General features: G+C 42.3%; 1 protein-coding gene across 1 annotated transcript; it reads right to left on the bottom strand.

The window, feature by feature from the left end:
* Window positions 1-14,426: 14,426 nt before the first annotated feature.
* Window positions 14,427-16,572, bottom strand: LOC109142948 (zinc finger BED domain-containing protein 4). The gene is made up of 2 exons (XM_019278414.2): window positions 15,066-16,572; window positions 14,427-14,913 (listed from the first exon to the last, which is right to left on the bottom strand). The coding sequence occupies exons 1-2, from the start codon at window positions 16,388-16,390 to the stop codon at window positions 14,427-14,429; spliced, it is 1,812 nt and encodes a 603-aa protein (XP_019133959.2). The 5' UTR covers window positions 16,391-16,572.
* Window positions 16,573-16,837: the final 265 nt, after the last annotated feature.

Here is a 16,837-nt window from a genome sequence, read left to right as displayed (position 1 = left end):
GCTTGTTAGTGAGGTTTGATAGGGATGAGCACACTCCATTGTAACCACCTGGTACAGTTAGATAAGTAAATCATAATAATGACGAATACTCCTTAGAAATGTATAAGAATCAGTGTGGGACTGCCCCACCCTGAACATTTTCTGCAGACTGTCTTGTGCATTTGTAGAACTGTTCCTCTTGCAAGAATAAAATGACAAAACCTTTAAAGACCAATTGATTGATTCAAGATCCTTATTTTGTGTCGGTGAATTGCTTCCCAGAAATTTCAGCAACACCGTTGTAGAAGCATGATGAAATTCAAGCAAGGGGTGTACTATACCGTCGATATTGGCATGACAGTGATTGCGTAAGTGTTACTGAAGTGCCAATAATGACAGTAAAGCACACCCTCGAATGTAGTTTTGCGACTGTACAACAATCACCAACTTAAATACAACACAATTAAAAGTTATTCATATTTTTTTGCTTTTGTTACCTCCGTTTCCATGGAGATAAACAGGGTCTGTCTAACACCTGGAAAAGAAGTCATGTCAGTTGACTACTACAGTATATGTAGTGCAACACTGTTTACGACTCCAGCAAGTAGTCCAACCCTCATAAAGAGACAAATTCAAGTCCTTTTTTTTTGTTTATTAAGTGACTCCCAGTGTGCTTGTAAATATTTATTTAGTTATATATATTTTTTTAGGATGTGACTATGCAGAGACGGCAAAGTAATATTTTTTTGTGGCAATAAGTTGTGCTGTTGCTGATTTAAGCACGTTTCTAAATGTCTGTGTGACCAATTAGATTGCTCGGTCGGAACTGCTTGTTGTTATCTTCACACCAAAGTAGAGCTGAGCCATTGAAAACAGTCGATTGAAAAATAATTATAAAATAATTTGAAAATCAAGTGAATCACTTTTTTAATTAAGGCAAAACCTACCAAACATTTTCTGGTTCCAGCTGTTTGTTGTTTTTTTTTAAACATGTGGGTTGTACAAAATAGACTGGGGCTCTGGGAAATTGTGACGGCCATTGTTTTGTTTTTTCACACATTTCATTGGCTAAATGATGGATAAATTCTACGGATAATGAAAATAATTATGAGTTGCAGCTCTAACATTATTATTATTTTTAGCCCATTCAAAATAATTGTGAACGGATACTGCTGTAACAGGCTATGATGTAACAACAACTGCTGTTAGTTGAAATAGCCCTCTATCACAGAAAGTAATAGTCGGAAGCTGCTGAAGAACACCCTCAGCATACGGTTAAAATGTGGTTAATAAAGCATAACGCTGGAATTTTTCTAAAAGCCAACAGGTAGAACCCAAAGAACTTGAAAGAACTTGTTTGTTTTTTTTGGTTAAATGCCGGCTGTGGAGGCTTTTGTGTCTGATACTCAGGCTATAAAGGAATCTGTGTGCGCATCAGCATGAGTCGAAAATGAGATCAAGAAGCCACACGGGGACATGAACAAAGCAAGCGCTCTGCAGCAGTCAGACTCAACAAGCGTTTGATCAAAGGTTGGAGATTTAATAGCAGAAACCTTTTGATGGTGCTCCACCGGTTTCAATCAATCTCTTTGACAGTGATCATCATGCTTCATTTTGGGCCGACGCACTTCTGAAAGCACTCAAACTCTCACACACGTGTGCAATATGTTTTTCTACCGTGAGAACATAAAAATCTCTTAAGTGGATAATGGTGTAATCTCACCACATTGCCCATCTCAGAAAGAATCTGCCGTCTTTGCTTTAGAAGAAAGAAAATTCCTTTGCCTCCCCCTCAAGCGTTATACCTGCAGTGGAATGCATCACTTTCCCATAGAGACTGGCATTTCAGTTAATGCTGTGCCGAGGCCAGGCCGGTAATAGATTCATTTAAGTAATTATTTAGAGATGGAGAAAGATGGAGAGGGAGGGGAAGGGGGAAGGAGAGCGAGAGGAAGCACTGAGAGAAGCGGGAGTGGGACTTCGGGATGTAAATCCGCTGATAATTGGAAGTTGCTCCAAAATCCTTGAGGGATGCAATAGGCGGCTGTCGTGGCAAAAACGGGGAGAATGAGCGAGACAGATCGCCGTCATTATGAGAAAAATGAAGAACGGAGGAGGGGAAGAGTTAGAGGGATTCAACGTTATTCACCATCCACGGTGTGAAAAGCGCAAGGGTAATATGTCACAGTGAGCAGATACATGCGTATCACATACATTAGGAAGAGTCACACAAACAGCACCATTAGGACCATTTTGAATACCGGCAACCATAACAGGTACCGAGCCCCAGACTTGATTAGATTTCATACTGACAGTGCATATGTCTTCCTCCGGGCTGGCGGTGACTTTGAGCAGCGTAGAAATTGAATTGGGTGGAAAAGCGCACTAAACTGTGTTGTTATCGACAGTGGGTGGGTCTGGATGGAAGGCAAACGTAGACTCTTGGCATTTATAGAAGCATACGGTTTACTACTACACTGAAATGTTTACACTGTGTTTTGTTCGGCGTCCAAGCATTATTTGATTAAAAGAAACAAATGAAGAGCCTGAATCCAAGATCCATATATCTTCCTCTTTAGGGAGCTTGCATCTTCTGTGGCTCTGGAGGAGCTTTAAAAGTCTGAGAATGTGACCCTGATGATGTCAGACGCTGAGGCTTGGGAGACATTTTGTGTTTTTTTAACAGACAAGCAGCAAGATCTCATGGATATCTCTACTGAGTTGGATCATGGGGATTGTAGGATCGAATGATTAAAAGTCAGGATGCTTTTTTCCCTTTTTTTTATTATTAGAAATATGTCAAACAAACATTGGTACTAGAAGGCTATCTTTAATTTCATTGGCTGAAGGGTTGAGTGTGTATGTGCAGGACTTTGACATGGCAACCAAAGCCAAACACAAAGTAAATGTCGACTCTCGGTTTGACCTGACCTGAGGCCAAACGTTTCCACATCACACTGCTAGTCTTAAACTCTCAGTTTTTCAACGAGGCAGAAGGATTTATTTTAAGAGGTTATAGTCCATTTTCTTATGGGAAAACCATGTTACGAACAATATTCAAAGAAGAGTATTTGTATGTCTTAAAATATGTCTAGACGGGACCTTTTAAATATTATTGAAAGTAAATTAGATAGCGTTTGTATTCGCAGGCTTCTCCCATGTGTTGTTACACTTTCAAATACATAGGAGGGGGGAGAAGGAAAAGGAGTGTAACAACGGGAGAGGGAAAGCGTAACAGGGAAGAAAGAGAGTAGCGGCGTGCAGCGGACATATCAATAAGCGGAGGACACGGGAGAACAGAAAGTGGGAGACAGAAGGTGAAAAAGTTGACAACGCGAGGTGGAACAGCGGGGGGGGGGTGGGTGGGTGAATGGGAAGAAGATGATGGGGGGGGGATTAGGGTGGGGGGGGGTGGATGGGGTGTGTTGGGTACAGGGATGAAGGGAGGAGAGGACCAAGATGGGAAGAGAGGAGAGTAAGAGGGGGACGTTCGTGAGGCAGTGTAAACAAAACAATAAAAAGAGGCACATTAAAGAATCAGCGGACAGACAATAAGGTGCAGAGACATATGTGCACACAGAGGGGAAAGAGGAGAACAGCCAAAAACGTGGGGCAGTGGTAAGGGTTCAAGACCACACGTGGAAGCTGGCCGCCGTTGATCTTGCATTGGTCAGTAAAAACTCCCCACAACCACCATGAGGGTGAAAAGGGTTGGGCATGGTAACGAGGGTTAGATTGGGGTCGCCAGGGAAACCGGTTTAGTGTTGTGGGTTTTTTTTCAGATTTTGTTGGTTCACCGTCCTGGGGTGTTGAATAATTTTTATATAACCCTTACCTAAAATTAGTTCCATTTAGTCCAAATTGAGGTAATTTTCCTTTGAGAAATCCACACGTGCGAATGTTGACGCCAAGAACAACAAACAAAGACTTTATATATTCAAATCATCAAGATGGAGAACTAACTATGTTTGCAAATAATCTCCTGCATGATTGTTGTCACCACCAGGCTTGATGTAAGGATTATTTCAATCACTTGAATTGAAAACAAAAGATGCAGTCAGACATTTGAAACCAAATTACAACTGAAAAAAGATAAAACAAAAACATTCCCCATCAAATGGAACAACATCCAGATTAGACAATGCCCACTACTCACGGCTTTCGCCTCAAAGTTAATGTGGCATGGCTTTTTAGGCTGACTTCTGCGACGAGCAGCTGCTTCGTCAGGAGGGTCACCACATTGTGGAAGTTCAGAAGGATAGTATCGTCAGATGCTGCTGAGCATGATGATGATGTTGATGATAGAGAGGCATCTGTGTATAAATAATATGAACAAAATATAGATATATTAAATGGAACGTTTATTACCATGTCCCAACCCTAAAGTTAATACGCACATATGTGAATGGTCAGTGATTACCTAGTTCTTCTTTGCTCAACATGACTTTGAAGGTCCAGGTGACTCCTTCACTATTTCTTCAAATACTTCTCCATCAAATTCTGTGTCAGATTGGTCAAACACCTTCAAGTCTGGCTGCCTGCCTTCTGGTATGTTAAATTTTAGGCACGACGTGATAACAAAAAAGAAAAAGGATATGATATCAATTGTAACAAAACTGGAAAGACAATTCCTTATTGATGAGTATCAAAACATAAGTAGAGTGGGTGTCATTGTCCTCACAAAATGCGGTTGAGATGAAACTTAAGTCATAGGTCATTCCCATCCATTTAAAGGCACAGCAGAAACAATTAGCGTCTCAGGTAGTTCAGAAGAATGTTTTTAAGATGAATTAGGTGTAGTAACCAAGAAAAAAGTTGTGATTTTGTTTTATCCATGAAATACTCACTACCTTCTTTCATGAAAGTGTCGAATGTTAGGTCAGACAGCCTAACATACTTCTGCCCCCATCAACAAACACCACAGCATATCCTATTAAAATAAACAAAGGGAAAAAATGACAATGGATATTCTGGTGCACTCCTGACAGCAAAATTTAATAGTATAAGACAAAGACAAAATAGTTAATTTTAAGTGCATTGGGTGGTAGAACAGGAGGACATAAACAGTTGTCTAGCTTAGTAATGAGAATAATAGGACATTTTAATGATATTTGACTGGGAATGACATGCTCAAATTGTCCAGTTCTCTCATAAATTAAAAAAAAACATAAAATTAATTTAACTCATTCTGAGTTGTTCCAGAACAGCTCGGAAAGAAGCGACCGGGAGAGTTCACTCAGCAGTACACCCGAGTGCGCAGCGCCGTCTGTTTTCGAACCACAGCGGTTGTATGGGGATCAGTGCGTTTCAACACACACAGTCACTGACTGCAGTAGCCTGACAAGAGACTGAACTTCGGTGAAGCAGCTCCACTGCCCGGTAAACACACGTGTCTCGCTGTGCATAAGCATTTATAACTTTATTCGTCACCACTTGGCAAACTGACATTTACCGGCGGAAACGAGGCCACGCGGGGAAGTTGCCGCTCTGCGTGGTGGTATGTCCCAAGCTAATTAGCATTAGCATGCTAATAAACAGTAAGGTAAAACGCTATAACTAGTGGGCTCCGACACCATTTTTTGGGCCGATCACCGATACCGACACCAAAAAACTTGATCTGTCCGATTGCCGATCACTGCCGATCAAAGAATGAATTTAAAATTTAAATAATTAACAATAAAAAAAAAAAACAGTCAAAATCTTCAAATGTACAGAATGCCTTTATTTTACTGTAGCCTTTGAGAACAATATCCATGTCACCAATATCAACAATATCCATGTTTCAAAATAAAAATATGAATCTTTCCATTCAAAATGTAAATAAAAGACCATTAGAAAAGCCAAGCAGACGGCTACTAACTCACATTAGAAAAACTTGGGCTACTTGAAAACTGCTTGGTTAAAGATAAAATAAACAATTGGCCACAAAACCAAAAAGTCAAGGCCTACTACACAAAGGACAAAATCTTTCACTCCCCAATAACATATGGCAAGTTTCTTTTGATCATTATGAGCATCTCTGCATTTTTGGGGGTGGACCGGTGCTTTGATTACTGTGCAAATTAGTTTATATTACTTATATACTGTCAAAATTATTGGTTCAAACTGTTTGAAAATTCAGTTGTTTATATTAATATTGTTGTTCTGGACACTTTACTTGTTGATGGTTGCGCACTAAAAAAAAAAAAAAAGAAAAGGAAAAAGTGTGACTTTGATTCATATGAACAACATTTGATTGATCAATTGAAATTTAATACACTTGGATGACAACATTTCCAACTGCCATTGAACAGAAATACAGAAAAGGAAAAAGTGTGACTTTGATTCATATGAACAACATTTGATTGATCAATTGAAATCTAATACACTTGGATGACAACATTTCCAACTGCCATTGAACAGAAATACAGAAAAGGAAAAAGTGTGACGTTTGATTAATAATAAACAACATTTGAAACAGATTACAATTGAAATTTAACGCACTTGGATGGACAATCATTTCCCAACTGGCATTGTGAACAGAAACTAAGAAGAAGGAACAAGTGTCTTTGATTCATCAGGAACAACATTTGATTGGATCAATTGAAATTTAATCACTGGAATGACAACATTTCCAACTGCCATTGAACAGAAATACAGAAAAGGAAAAAGTGTGACTTTGATTCATATGAACAACATTTTCGAAACAGATTGGATCAATTGACATTTAAACGCACTGGTGACAACATTTCCAACTGCCATTGAACAGAAATACAGAAAAGGAAAAAGAAATACAGTATAAAATGTTTCAAGGTTCAAACAGCTTTACAATGACACTGGGCTGCCAATCTGGTCCGTTGTTGCATTTCCAAGCTCTCGTTGACTGTGAGGGGCTCCACGGGGAAGGGGGGTCCAGGAGTCTGGCACGTCTCGTGGCTGCCAGCAGGTCCCCATTGCCAGGCACACGTGTGTGGAGAAAGGGCCAGAGATGCTATGTACCTGAGGAGCAAGTGTGGCTTGACCTCCAGTGCTTTGAAAAGGGCTGCACCTCCACCTTGTCTTTCATTACCCCAAAAGCTCTCCAATACATGCCTACGGACCCTTTGCATGCGGTAATTGTATCGTCCCTGTACTGGACCGGTGGACTGGCTCCCTGTATGCTGTCATGAGGCAGATATGGTGTGTCAAACATGGGTAGCACCATCACAAGGAGAATTGTACCCTGGCGGAGGGTAGCGTCCACTTTGTGCAAGCTGCTCGTTTTTCATGACCCTTGTGTCATGCACTGCACGCCCGGGGTTACCCGACAAGAAGAATCCAGGATTCCTGTAGAATCACAATGCCTCATTGTTATTGAATAAAACCTTGTAATTGTAGATAGTCAATTCGGTGACGTGCTGGTGTTCTTTCCTACATATGGCTTCCATCTATGGCACCCACAAACATTTGTTGAAAGCAGGGCTAACCGGACCGTTGAGCAACCCTTGCCCCAACTGCAGCCACCTCTGCAGCCTGGGGAGGGCAACAGCACGCCGCATGGTTTCTTCTGCAGATGTAATTCGCCACTTTGTGAACGACCCGGTGCACCGTGGATTTCGGGAGTTGATACACGAGCCACCACAGATGTAAGAAGTTTCATGCTTCATGCGCCAACCAATTACACGTAGATGAGAAACTTCTAGGACTCCCGTCCCCAGCCATGGTCCTGCTCCGTTTGAAGCAGCCTTTGCACGCAATGCAGCCCTTTGGCTGCTGAGGCGAAAGTCTTGTCTGAGTTTTCCGCCTCAAAAAATTGAACCGACCTTGGAAAATGGGCATATTGTGGTAAACGGCATACCCTCACCGGATTCGCCGCCTGGAAAGAAACAAATGGAAGGATTAAGCAGATTGTTTAACAGGAGGAGGGCTAGCCTACACGTTTAGCCTATTGTTTTACACCGTGTTTTGCCAAACTATGCGGCAACTCAATCAATAGTTTAGTAATTGAAACGACTCAAACACAGTATCACATTCACATATACAATTGAAAGCACTTTCCAAAACATACCAGCTCTGAAGGCTACAAAAGGCGCCTGGTCTTAGCATAAACAATAGCTCAGTCCACTTGTTATTTGTAGTCATTTACATACCGTAGTGTTACCCAGAGCCGGGCTGCCAACCTGGAGAACGTTCTTCGTCTCATGGCATTCCCCCGATTCTCAGACATATTTTGAAACAACTGTATGTCAACATTAACGCCAGAGTCACACAGCAGGCATATTGCTTCTGGTTTGCTTCTGGTTTGTTATTTTACTTCAATGTTTTGCTTCTGGTAATTGTCGCCTTTGGGTTACGTCATAAGTAGCGGCGTGAACTGCTGACGTATGCGAGTGTTGGAGGGGTGTCCCATTCGTAGGGATTGCTTTTCAGCCCTACCCCTGCCCTTCCCATTTGACGGGGCAAGGGGTAGGGCTAAGGGTAGGCGTAGGGGTAGAAAATAGAAAATGGGATTGGCCCTCAACCTCCATTCTGAACGAATCACTGAAGATCATCATCCGCCAAGGCGCAGAAAGCAAACAGTTGCATCAGCGTTATTGAATGAACAGCTTAAACTCCATGCAGCTGAAAGCAGCTAATGAACACCAGCTTTCAATCCTGTTTCTCGAACAAAATGGGCTTCATTTGGAGATTCTGCAACAGAGACAACCTGCAGTGTTCACGCTGCCTGCCTGGCTTAGACTGAGCAGCTTCACGTTGCTTCATCCTGTCCCACGAACCAAAGAAGTGGGGAAAGGCTGCATAGAGTGTCTTGACTATGGGGGTGAACCTGGCTATGGTAGGAAAAAGAAGACAGGCATTCTTGACCAACATGACTTTTCAGTATGGACAGCAGAATTCTAGCGAAGATTTTCATTAGCATGGATTGGATTGCAGCGATATGGTCAAGGAGGGCACCTTCTCTGGGTCAATGGCGACACAGTCAAGTTGAATATATGTATTGGATGGATTCAGGAGCCAAATAACGCTGGGGCGTGCCTGGGACACAAACCAGGCAGGACAGGACTGTGTGGCTATGTTCCACCAACACGCATTAAAGCGAAGGACTGGTTTGAACAACTGGGATGACATTATTTGTAATGGCAGACGGCACTACATTTGTAAGACCCAGCTCTCATTTTGCCGCTGACACGTAACCCACCCCGTTACACTGACAAGCCTGGGACGATCTCGGCCGGGCTCCAAAAGCTAATGTATATAAGTGTGTTAATATAGTAATTTATATTTATATGTCGGTGTTGTGTTACAATAGTGTTGCTCCATCGATCGGCTGCCGATCATGATCGGCCGATATTGTCTAAAAATAGCCTGATCGGCGATCGGAAAAACATGCCGATCAGGAAGCCGATCACGTGACGTACATTATTAGCGGTTCTAACTGGCAAACACGTGGAACAGTGGGCCAACAGGTATATCGACAGCACAATGACTTCTCCTGTCTGGACTTTTTTTAAAGTGAGTGAGGCAGATGTGAAACTTGCTGTATGCAATGTATGCAATGACGAAATACCTCGAGTGGGAGTAACCCTCGACAGTTCAACACACTAACCTCATTAGGCATTTAGAATTCGCCATTCAACAGAATATGCCGAGTACGAGAAACTTGTCAAGCCGAAGGCAACGGTTCATCCCCATCCCAGCCAGCCGACTTTAAGCGAAAGTTTACATCGACGTGCACCATACAGCAGGGAAAGTAAGAGGTGGAAAGACATCACGTCTAAGATTATGGAGTTCATTTGCCTTGGTGAGCAGCCGCTATCTGTTGTGGAGGAGAAATCATTCCGTCGCATGATATCATTCCTTGATCCCCGTTACGACGCCCCAGGCAGGAAATATCTAACTGATGTATGTCTCCCTCAATTGTACCAAACTGTGTACGCACACATTGAAACCCTTCTGAAGGATAACGTATCCGTTAGTTTTACCAGCGATATTTGGAGCGCAGACGCCTGCCCGATGTCTCTACTAGCTTAACAGCACACTTTATTGATGCTAATTTTGTAAGACACAACATTGTGCTACAACTGCCAGGAGTTCACGGGGTCCACTCCGCGGAGGCTTTGGTTGAGGCTTATCGTGGCATGTTTCAGTCATGGGGGATCCAAACAGAGCGAATCCACGCCATTCTAACCGACAATGCAAAAAACATGCAAAAGCCATGCGAGACGCAGATTTCCCTGGGCTGCCATGTATGGCTCACACGCTACAGTTGGCGGTACACGAGGGAATACTGTCCAGCGCTCCATCTCGGATATGTAGCATCCGGAAGACGCATTGTTGGACACTTTAAACACTCTCCGTTAGCATACAGTCGATTGGAGTTTTTCAAAAGCAACTCGGCCAGCCAATTAAAAAACTGCGCCAAGATGTACCAACGCGCTGGAATAGTTCGTTCTATATGCTCCAGAGCCTCTTGGAGCAGAAACTGGCCCTGGCCTCATATGCAGCAGAAAACGAATTGCCATGCAACTTCACAGTCCACCAATGGAAATTGATCGAAAACACAATAACCACCTGGCCCCGTTTGAAGAGCTAACCAAAGAAATCAGCACATCCACTGCGTCCACTGCGGACGTGGTCCCATGCGTCCGAGCGCTCACTCGTCTACTAGAGAAAACAGCTGAGACGGACCATGGCGTGAAGACGGCGAAATCAGTGCTACTGGGAGCTGTCCGACGACGATTCGCTGACATGATGCACAGAGTTGTACACAATTTCTACAATGCTAGACCCAAGGTAAGAAGACACATCCTGTCCCATTAATGTGATATAAATGTCAAATATCAGCTGGCAAGGGATGAATTTTTGCAGGCTACCTGACTGAAATGAATGTTATCACTATAACCTAATCAATTTCCCGTTTTCATTTTTGTTATGTCTGTCTTAGGTATAAAGACAGATATTTCTCAGAGGCACTCAACCATCTTTCCATGAACTGCTTCAGAACACACTAAGAAACCACCACCTGTAACAATCACAACAAGCACTGTGGAGCAACCCAGTTCCAGCAAGTCAACTGACAAGACCCCACCTGCCTGCTCTTTGCAGGCAATGTTTCAGAGTTTGTCGATGAGGTAGCAGGGCACAAGCTAGGGGCAGGGGATACCGTTACGGTAACGGAGCAGTAAGCGAGGGCGTCGTGTGAAAGGAGATTAATCGGCCCGTTCTTAATAGGGTCCAGTAGGGGCAAGTGATATGGCTTTTGAGGACATACTAAGTTCGGTAGAAGGACTAATGCATATGAAAACGTTCGTAGTTAGTCGAGTAAAGTAGGTGAACGCTCAAAAGGCGATATGCTTAGTAGATTAGGGGTGTGAGGGTGGGAGTTTGATCAAGATTAGGTTTGTGAGGTTGGTAAGTGGAAACCCAGGGGGATCAGGGCCGAGGCTAACAGTAGGGCAAGTCTGTATTGCATCGGAAAGAGGGAGGGAGTGTTAGTTGTACGGTGGATCTTGTGTTTTGGAAATATGTGGATGACAAGGTTATTGGTGGGGAGAAAGCGCAGTTCATCGAAACACCCTGAGGTGGGTTAGCCTAGTGTTGGCAGGTGAACAAAGGGCAAAAGGGGCCAGCCAGCTATTCCCCTGGCACGTGCCACAGGCAGCAAGAGCAGTATCTTTGTTCACCAGTGCACAAAGTGTGGATAGTGAGCGGGCTGTTTTAGCACAGCTGCAAACATCATTGATGAAAAAAAGAAACCGTCTCACCCCCAAAAATGCAGAGATGCTCATAATGATCAAAAGAAACTTGCCATATGTTATTGGGGAGTGAAATTTTGTCCTTTGTGATAGTAGGCCTTGCACTTTTTGGTTTTGTGGCCAATGTTTTTTTTATCTTTACCAAGCCAGTTTTCAAGTAGCCAAGTTTTTCTAATGTGAGTTAGTAGCGTCTGCTTGGCTTTTCTAATGGTCTTTTATTTACATTTTGAATGGAAAGATCATATTTTATTTGAAACATGGATATGTTGATATGGTGAGATATATTGTTCTAAAGGCTAAGTAAAATAAAGGATTATGGAAAGTGGAAAGAGTTGTGACTGGGTGTTGTTGTATGGGGAATTAGGTAAATCCAAAAAACAAGCACCAAAACGCTATAAAACCAAGACAACACTTCCAACAACAAAAGACAAAAAAATACAAGGCTGAAAGACAACGTAAAAAACAGCTCACATCGACAATAAAAATAAAAAAAATCACAAGAAAACTAAGTAACACTAAATTAAATCGTCATCGTGTTTCTCCTATCAACACACGATATCACATTACTATAAATCTCACATACTATACTCGTCGCCCCCTTTTGTGTTTTTTCCCAAAGAAAGGCCCCACCATTTTTTATACAAAACCCCTTTTTTCAATCTTTCTTTCCCATTCTTTATTTTCTTTAATCTTTCCTCTTTCCAACAATTCCACAAAAACAACCACCACACAAACACAAAAAAAAAAATCAAAACAAACAACAACAACCAACCAATAATAAACTACAAAAAAAACAAAAACTCACACTCAAACAAAAACAATTTGGGTGTTTTTGGGAGTGTGTTGTGCGGTTTTTCTTTACCAACTATCCATCCCTATCATTCCCTAATCCATACTTCACTCCCTTTTTTCTATCCCAACCCTCACCCACAAAAAATACCAACAACCACAAAACAAAAGTTTGTTTTTTTCTTTTTTTTGTGTGTTTTTTATTTGATTTGTTTTTTTTGCTTTGGCTTGTCTTTGTGTTTTGGTTCTTTTTTTTTTGTTTTTTGATTTATTTTTTTTTTTTTTTTTTCTTTTTTTTTTTTTTTTTATATTTTTTTTTCTTTTCTCTCCTTTTTTTTTTTTTTTGTTTTCTTTGTTCTTTTTTTTTTTTTTTTTTTTTTTTTTTTTTTTTTCTTCTTTTTTTCTTTTTTCCCCCCACCCACTTGATCGCACGTTGATCGGCACTCGCCAGATCAAGTTTTTTTGTGATCGATCGGGATCGGCCCAAAAAATGGTGATGGCGCATCACTGTTATAGCGTTTTACCTTACTGTTTATTAGCATGCTATATCGCTAATTAGCTTGTGGGACATACCACCACGCAGAGCGGCAACTTGCCGCGTGGCCTCAGTTTCCGACGGTAAATGTCAGTTTGCCAATAGTGGTGACGAATAAAGTTATAAAGTGCTTATGCACAGCGAGACACGTGTGTTTACCAGGGGCATGCGTGCCTTCAACGAAGTTCAGTCTCTTGTCAGGCTACTGCAGTCAGTGACTGTGTGTGTGAAACGCACTGATCCCCATATGCAACCGCTTGTGGTTCGAAAACAGACGCGCCCTGCGCACTCGGGTACTGTTGAGTGAACTCTCCGGTCGTTAGCTCTTTCCGAGCTGTTCTGGAAACAACTCAGAATGAGTTAAATTAATTTTAGTTTTATTTTTAATTTATGAGATGAACTGGACAATTTAGCATGTCATTCCCAGTCAAATATCATTTTAAAATGTCCTATTATTCTCATTACTAAGCTAGACCATGTTTATGTCTCCTGTTCTAACACCACATGCACTTAAAATTAACTATTTTGTCTTGTCTTATACTATTAAATTTTGCTGTCAGGAGTGCACCAGAATTTCATTGTCATTTTTTTCCCTTTTTTATTTAATAGGATATGCTGCTGCGTGGTATGTTGTTTGATGTGGCGCCGATAGTTTTACGGCTGTCTGACCTAACATTCTTGGACATTTCATGAAAGAGAAGTGAGTGAGGTATTTCAGGAATAAAACAAAATCACAACTTTTTTCTTGGTTAATACACCTAATTCATCTTAACATTCCTTTGAACTACCTGAGACGCTAATTGTTTCTGCTGTGCCCTTAAAATGGATGGGAATGACCATTGACTTAAGTTTCATCCTTCAACCGACTTTTTGTGGGAATGACACCCACTCTACTTATGTTTTGATACCTCATCATAAGGACATTGTCTTTCAGTTTTTTACAATTGATATCTCTATCCTTTTTCTTTTTGTTACTTCCAGTGTGCCTAAAATTTAACCTACAGAAGGCAGGCAGCAGACCTTGAAGTGTTTGACCAATCTGACCACAGAATTTGATGGAGAAGTATTTGCAAGAAATAGTGAAGGAGTCACCTGGACCTTCAAAGTCATGTTGCGGCAAAGAAGAACTAGGTAATCACTGACCATCCACATTGTGCATATGAAACTTTTAGGGTTGGGACAGTAATAACCTGTTTCCATTTAATATAGTCTATTTTGTTCATATTTTTATACACAGATTGCCTCTCTATCATCAACATCATCATGCCCAGCAGCCTCTGACGTATTATCATTCTGAATTCCTTACAATGGTGACCCTCCTGACGATAGCAGCTTGCGTCGCAAGGAGTCAGCCTAAAAAGCCATGGCCACATTAACTTTGAGGCGAAATGAGTGAGTAGTGGGCATTGTCATCTGGATGTTGTTCCATTTGATGGGAAATGTTTTTGTTTTATCTTTTTCTCAGTATGGTACAGGTTTCTTTTGTCATCAATGATGTTTGCAGCTGTGCTAAACAGCCGCTCACTATCCACACTTGTGCATGGTGAACAAAGATATGCTCTTGCTGCCTGTGCAAGTGCAGGGAAGCGGCCTTTGTTCACCTGCCAATAGGCAAGTGGGTTTGAACTGCGCTGCAATACAGACTCTGCCATGTACTGGCTGACCTGGGTGATAATGGTAATTTCCTGCTCACTGTGCCCTGCTACCTCATCGACAAACTCTGCAAACATTGCCTGCAAAGAGCAGGCAGGTGGGGTCTTGTCAGTTGACTTGCTGGAACTGGGTTGCTCCACAGTGCTTGTAGTGATGTGTACAGGGTGGCTGGTTTCAAGTGTGTTCTGAAGCAGTACATGGAAAGATGGTTTGAGTGCCTCTGAGAAATATCTGTCTTTATACCTAAGACAGACATAACAAAAATGAAAACGGGAAATTGATTAGGTTATAGTGATAACATTCATTTCAGTCAGGTAGCCTAGCAAAAATTCATCCCTTGCCAGCTGATATTTGACATTTATATCACATTAATTGGGACAGGATGTGTCTCTTACCTTGGGTCTAGCATTGTAGAAATTGTGTACAACTTCTGTGCATCAATGTCAGCGAATCGTCGTCGGACAGCCTCCAGTAGCACTGATTTCGCCGTCTTCACGCCATGGTCCGTCTCAGCTGTTTTCTCTAGTAGACGAGTGAGCGCTCGGACGCATGGGACCACGTCCGCAGTGGACGCAGTGGATGTGCTGATTTCTTTGGTTAGCTCTTCAAACGGGGCCAGGATGGTTATTGTGTTTTCGATCAATTTCCATTGGTGGACTGTGAAGTTGCATGGCAATTCGTTTTCTGCTGCATATGAGGCCAGGGCCAGTTTCTGCTCCAAGAGGCTCTGGAGCATATAGAACGAACTATTCCAGCGCGTTGGTACATCTTGGCGCAGTTTTTTAATTGGCTGGCCGAGTTGCTTTTGACAAAACTCCAATCGACTGTATGCTAACGGAGAGTGTTTAAAGTGTCCAACAATGCGTCTTCCGGATGCTACAATATCCGAGATGGAGCGCTGGGACAGTATTCCCTCGTGTACCGCCAACTGTAGCGTGTGAGCCATACATGGCAGCCCAGGGAAATCTGCGTCTCGCATGGCTTTTTGCATGTTTTTTGCATTGTCGGTTAGAATGGCGTGGATTCGCTCTGTTTGGATCCCCCATGACTGAAACATGCCACGATAAGCCTCAACCAAAGCCTCCGCGGAGTGAGACCCCGTGAACTCCTGGCAGTGTAGCACAATGTTGTGTCTTACAAAATTAGCATCAATAAAGTGTGCTGTTAAGCTAAGTAGAGACATCGGGCAGGCGTCTGCGCTCCAAATATCGCTGGTAAAACTAACGGATACGTTATCCTTCAGAAGGGTTTCAATGTGTGCGTACACAGTTTGGTACAATTGAGGGAGACATACATCAGTTAGATATTTCCTGCCTGGGGCGTCGTAACGGGGATCAAGGAATGATATCATGCGACGGAATGATTTCTCCTCCACAACAGATAGCGGCTGCTCACCAAGGCAAATGAACTCCATAATCTTAGACGTGATGTCTTTCCACCTCTTACTTTCCCTGCTGTATGGTGCACGTCGATGTAAACTTTCGCTTAAAGTCGGCTGGCTGAGGGATGGGGATGAACCGGTTGCCTTCGGCTTGACAAGTTTCTCGTACTCGGCATATTCTGTTGAATGGCGAATTCTAAGATGCCTAATGAGGTTAGTGGTGTTGAACTGTCGAGGGTTACTCCCACCTCGAGGTATTTCGTCATTGCATACATTGCATACAGCAAGTTTCACATCTGCCTCACTCACTTTAAAAAAAGTCCAGACAGGAGAAGTCATTGTGCTGTCGATATGCACCTGTTGGCCCACTGTTCCACGTGTTTGCCAGTTAGAAACGTCGCTAATAATGTACGTCACGTGATCGGCTTCCTGATCGGCATGTTTTTCCGATCGCCGATCAGGCTATTTTTAGACAATATCGGCCGATCATGATCGGCAGCCGATCGATCGGAGCAACACTAGCTATAACACAAGCAGCGTGCATTAATACATAGTTAACATGTTACATACATGTTAGCTACATACTGAAGGTGCATCTTATGAGCACATCTCGAACTTATTAACTGTTAGTTAGCAGTAGGCTGTTGCATGTACTCGACCGTGTCATCCAATAGAGGCCTATATGTTCACAACACGTCCTCAATCAACATCTATGAAATTATAAAACCGTGTTTAGTTGAAAAACAATCCTTAAATAATGTTGCGAACACGGGAATCTTAACGTTA

The sequence above is a fragment of the Larimichthys crocea genome, chromosome XXII (genome assembly GCF_000972845.2).
Source record: "Larimichthys crocea isolate SSNF chromosome XXII, L_crocea_2.0, whole genome shotgun sequence".
In the NCBI taxonomy this organism is placed as follows: domain Eukaryota; kingdom Metazoa; phylum Chordata; class Actinopteri; family Sciaenidae; genus Larimichthys; species Larimichthys crocea.
The sequence above is the reverse complement of the archived record's forward strand: the minus strand, read 5'-3'. Positions and strand labels throughout refer to the sequence as shown.

Coding starts and splice junctions, on each gene's coding strand:
- LOC109142948 (XM_019278414.2), bottom strand. CDS start 16,390: ATGACTTCTCCTGTCTGGACTTTTTTTAAAGTGAGTGAGGCAGATGTG. Junction 14,914..15,065: donor TCTACAATGCTAGACCCAAG/GTAAGAGACACA, acceptor TGTCTGTCTTAG/GTATAAAGACAGATATTTCT.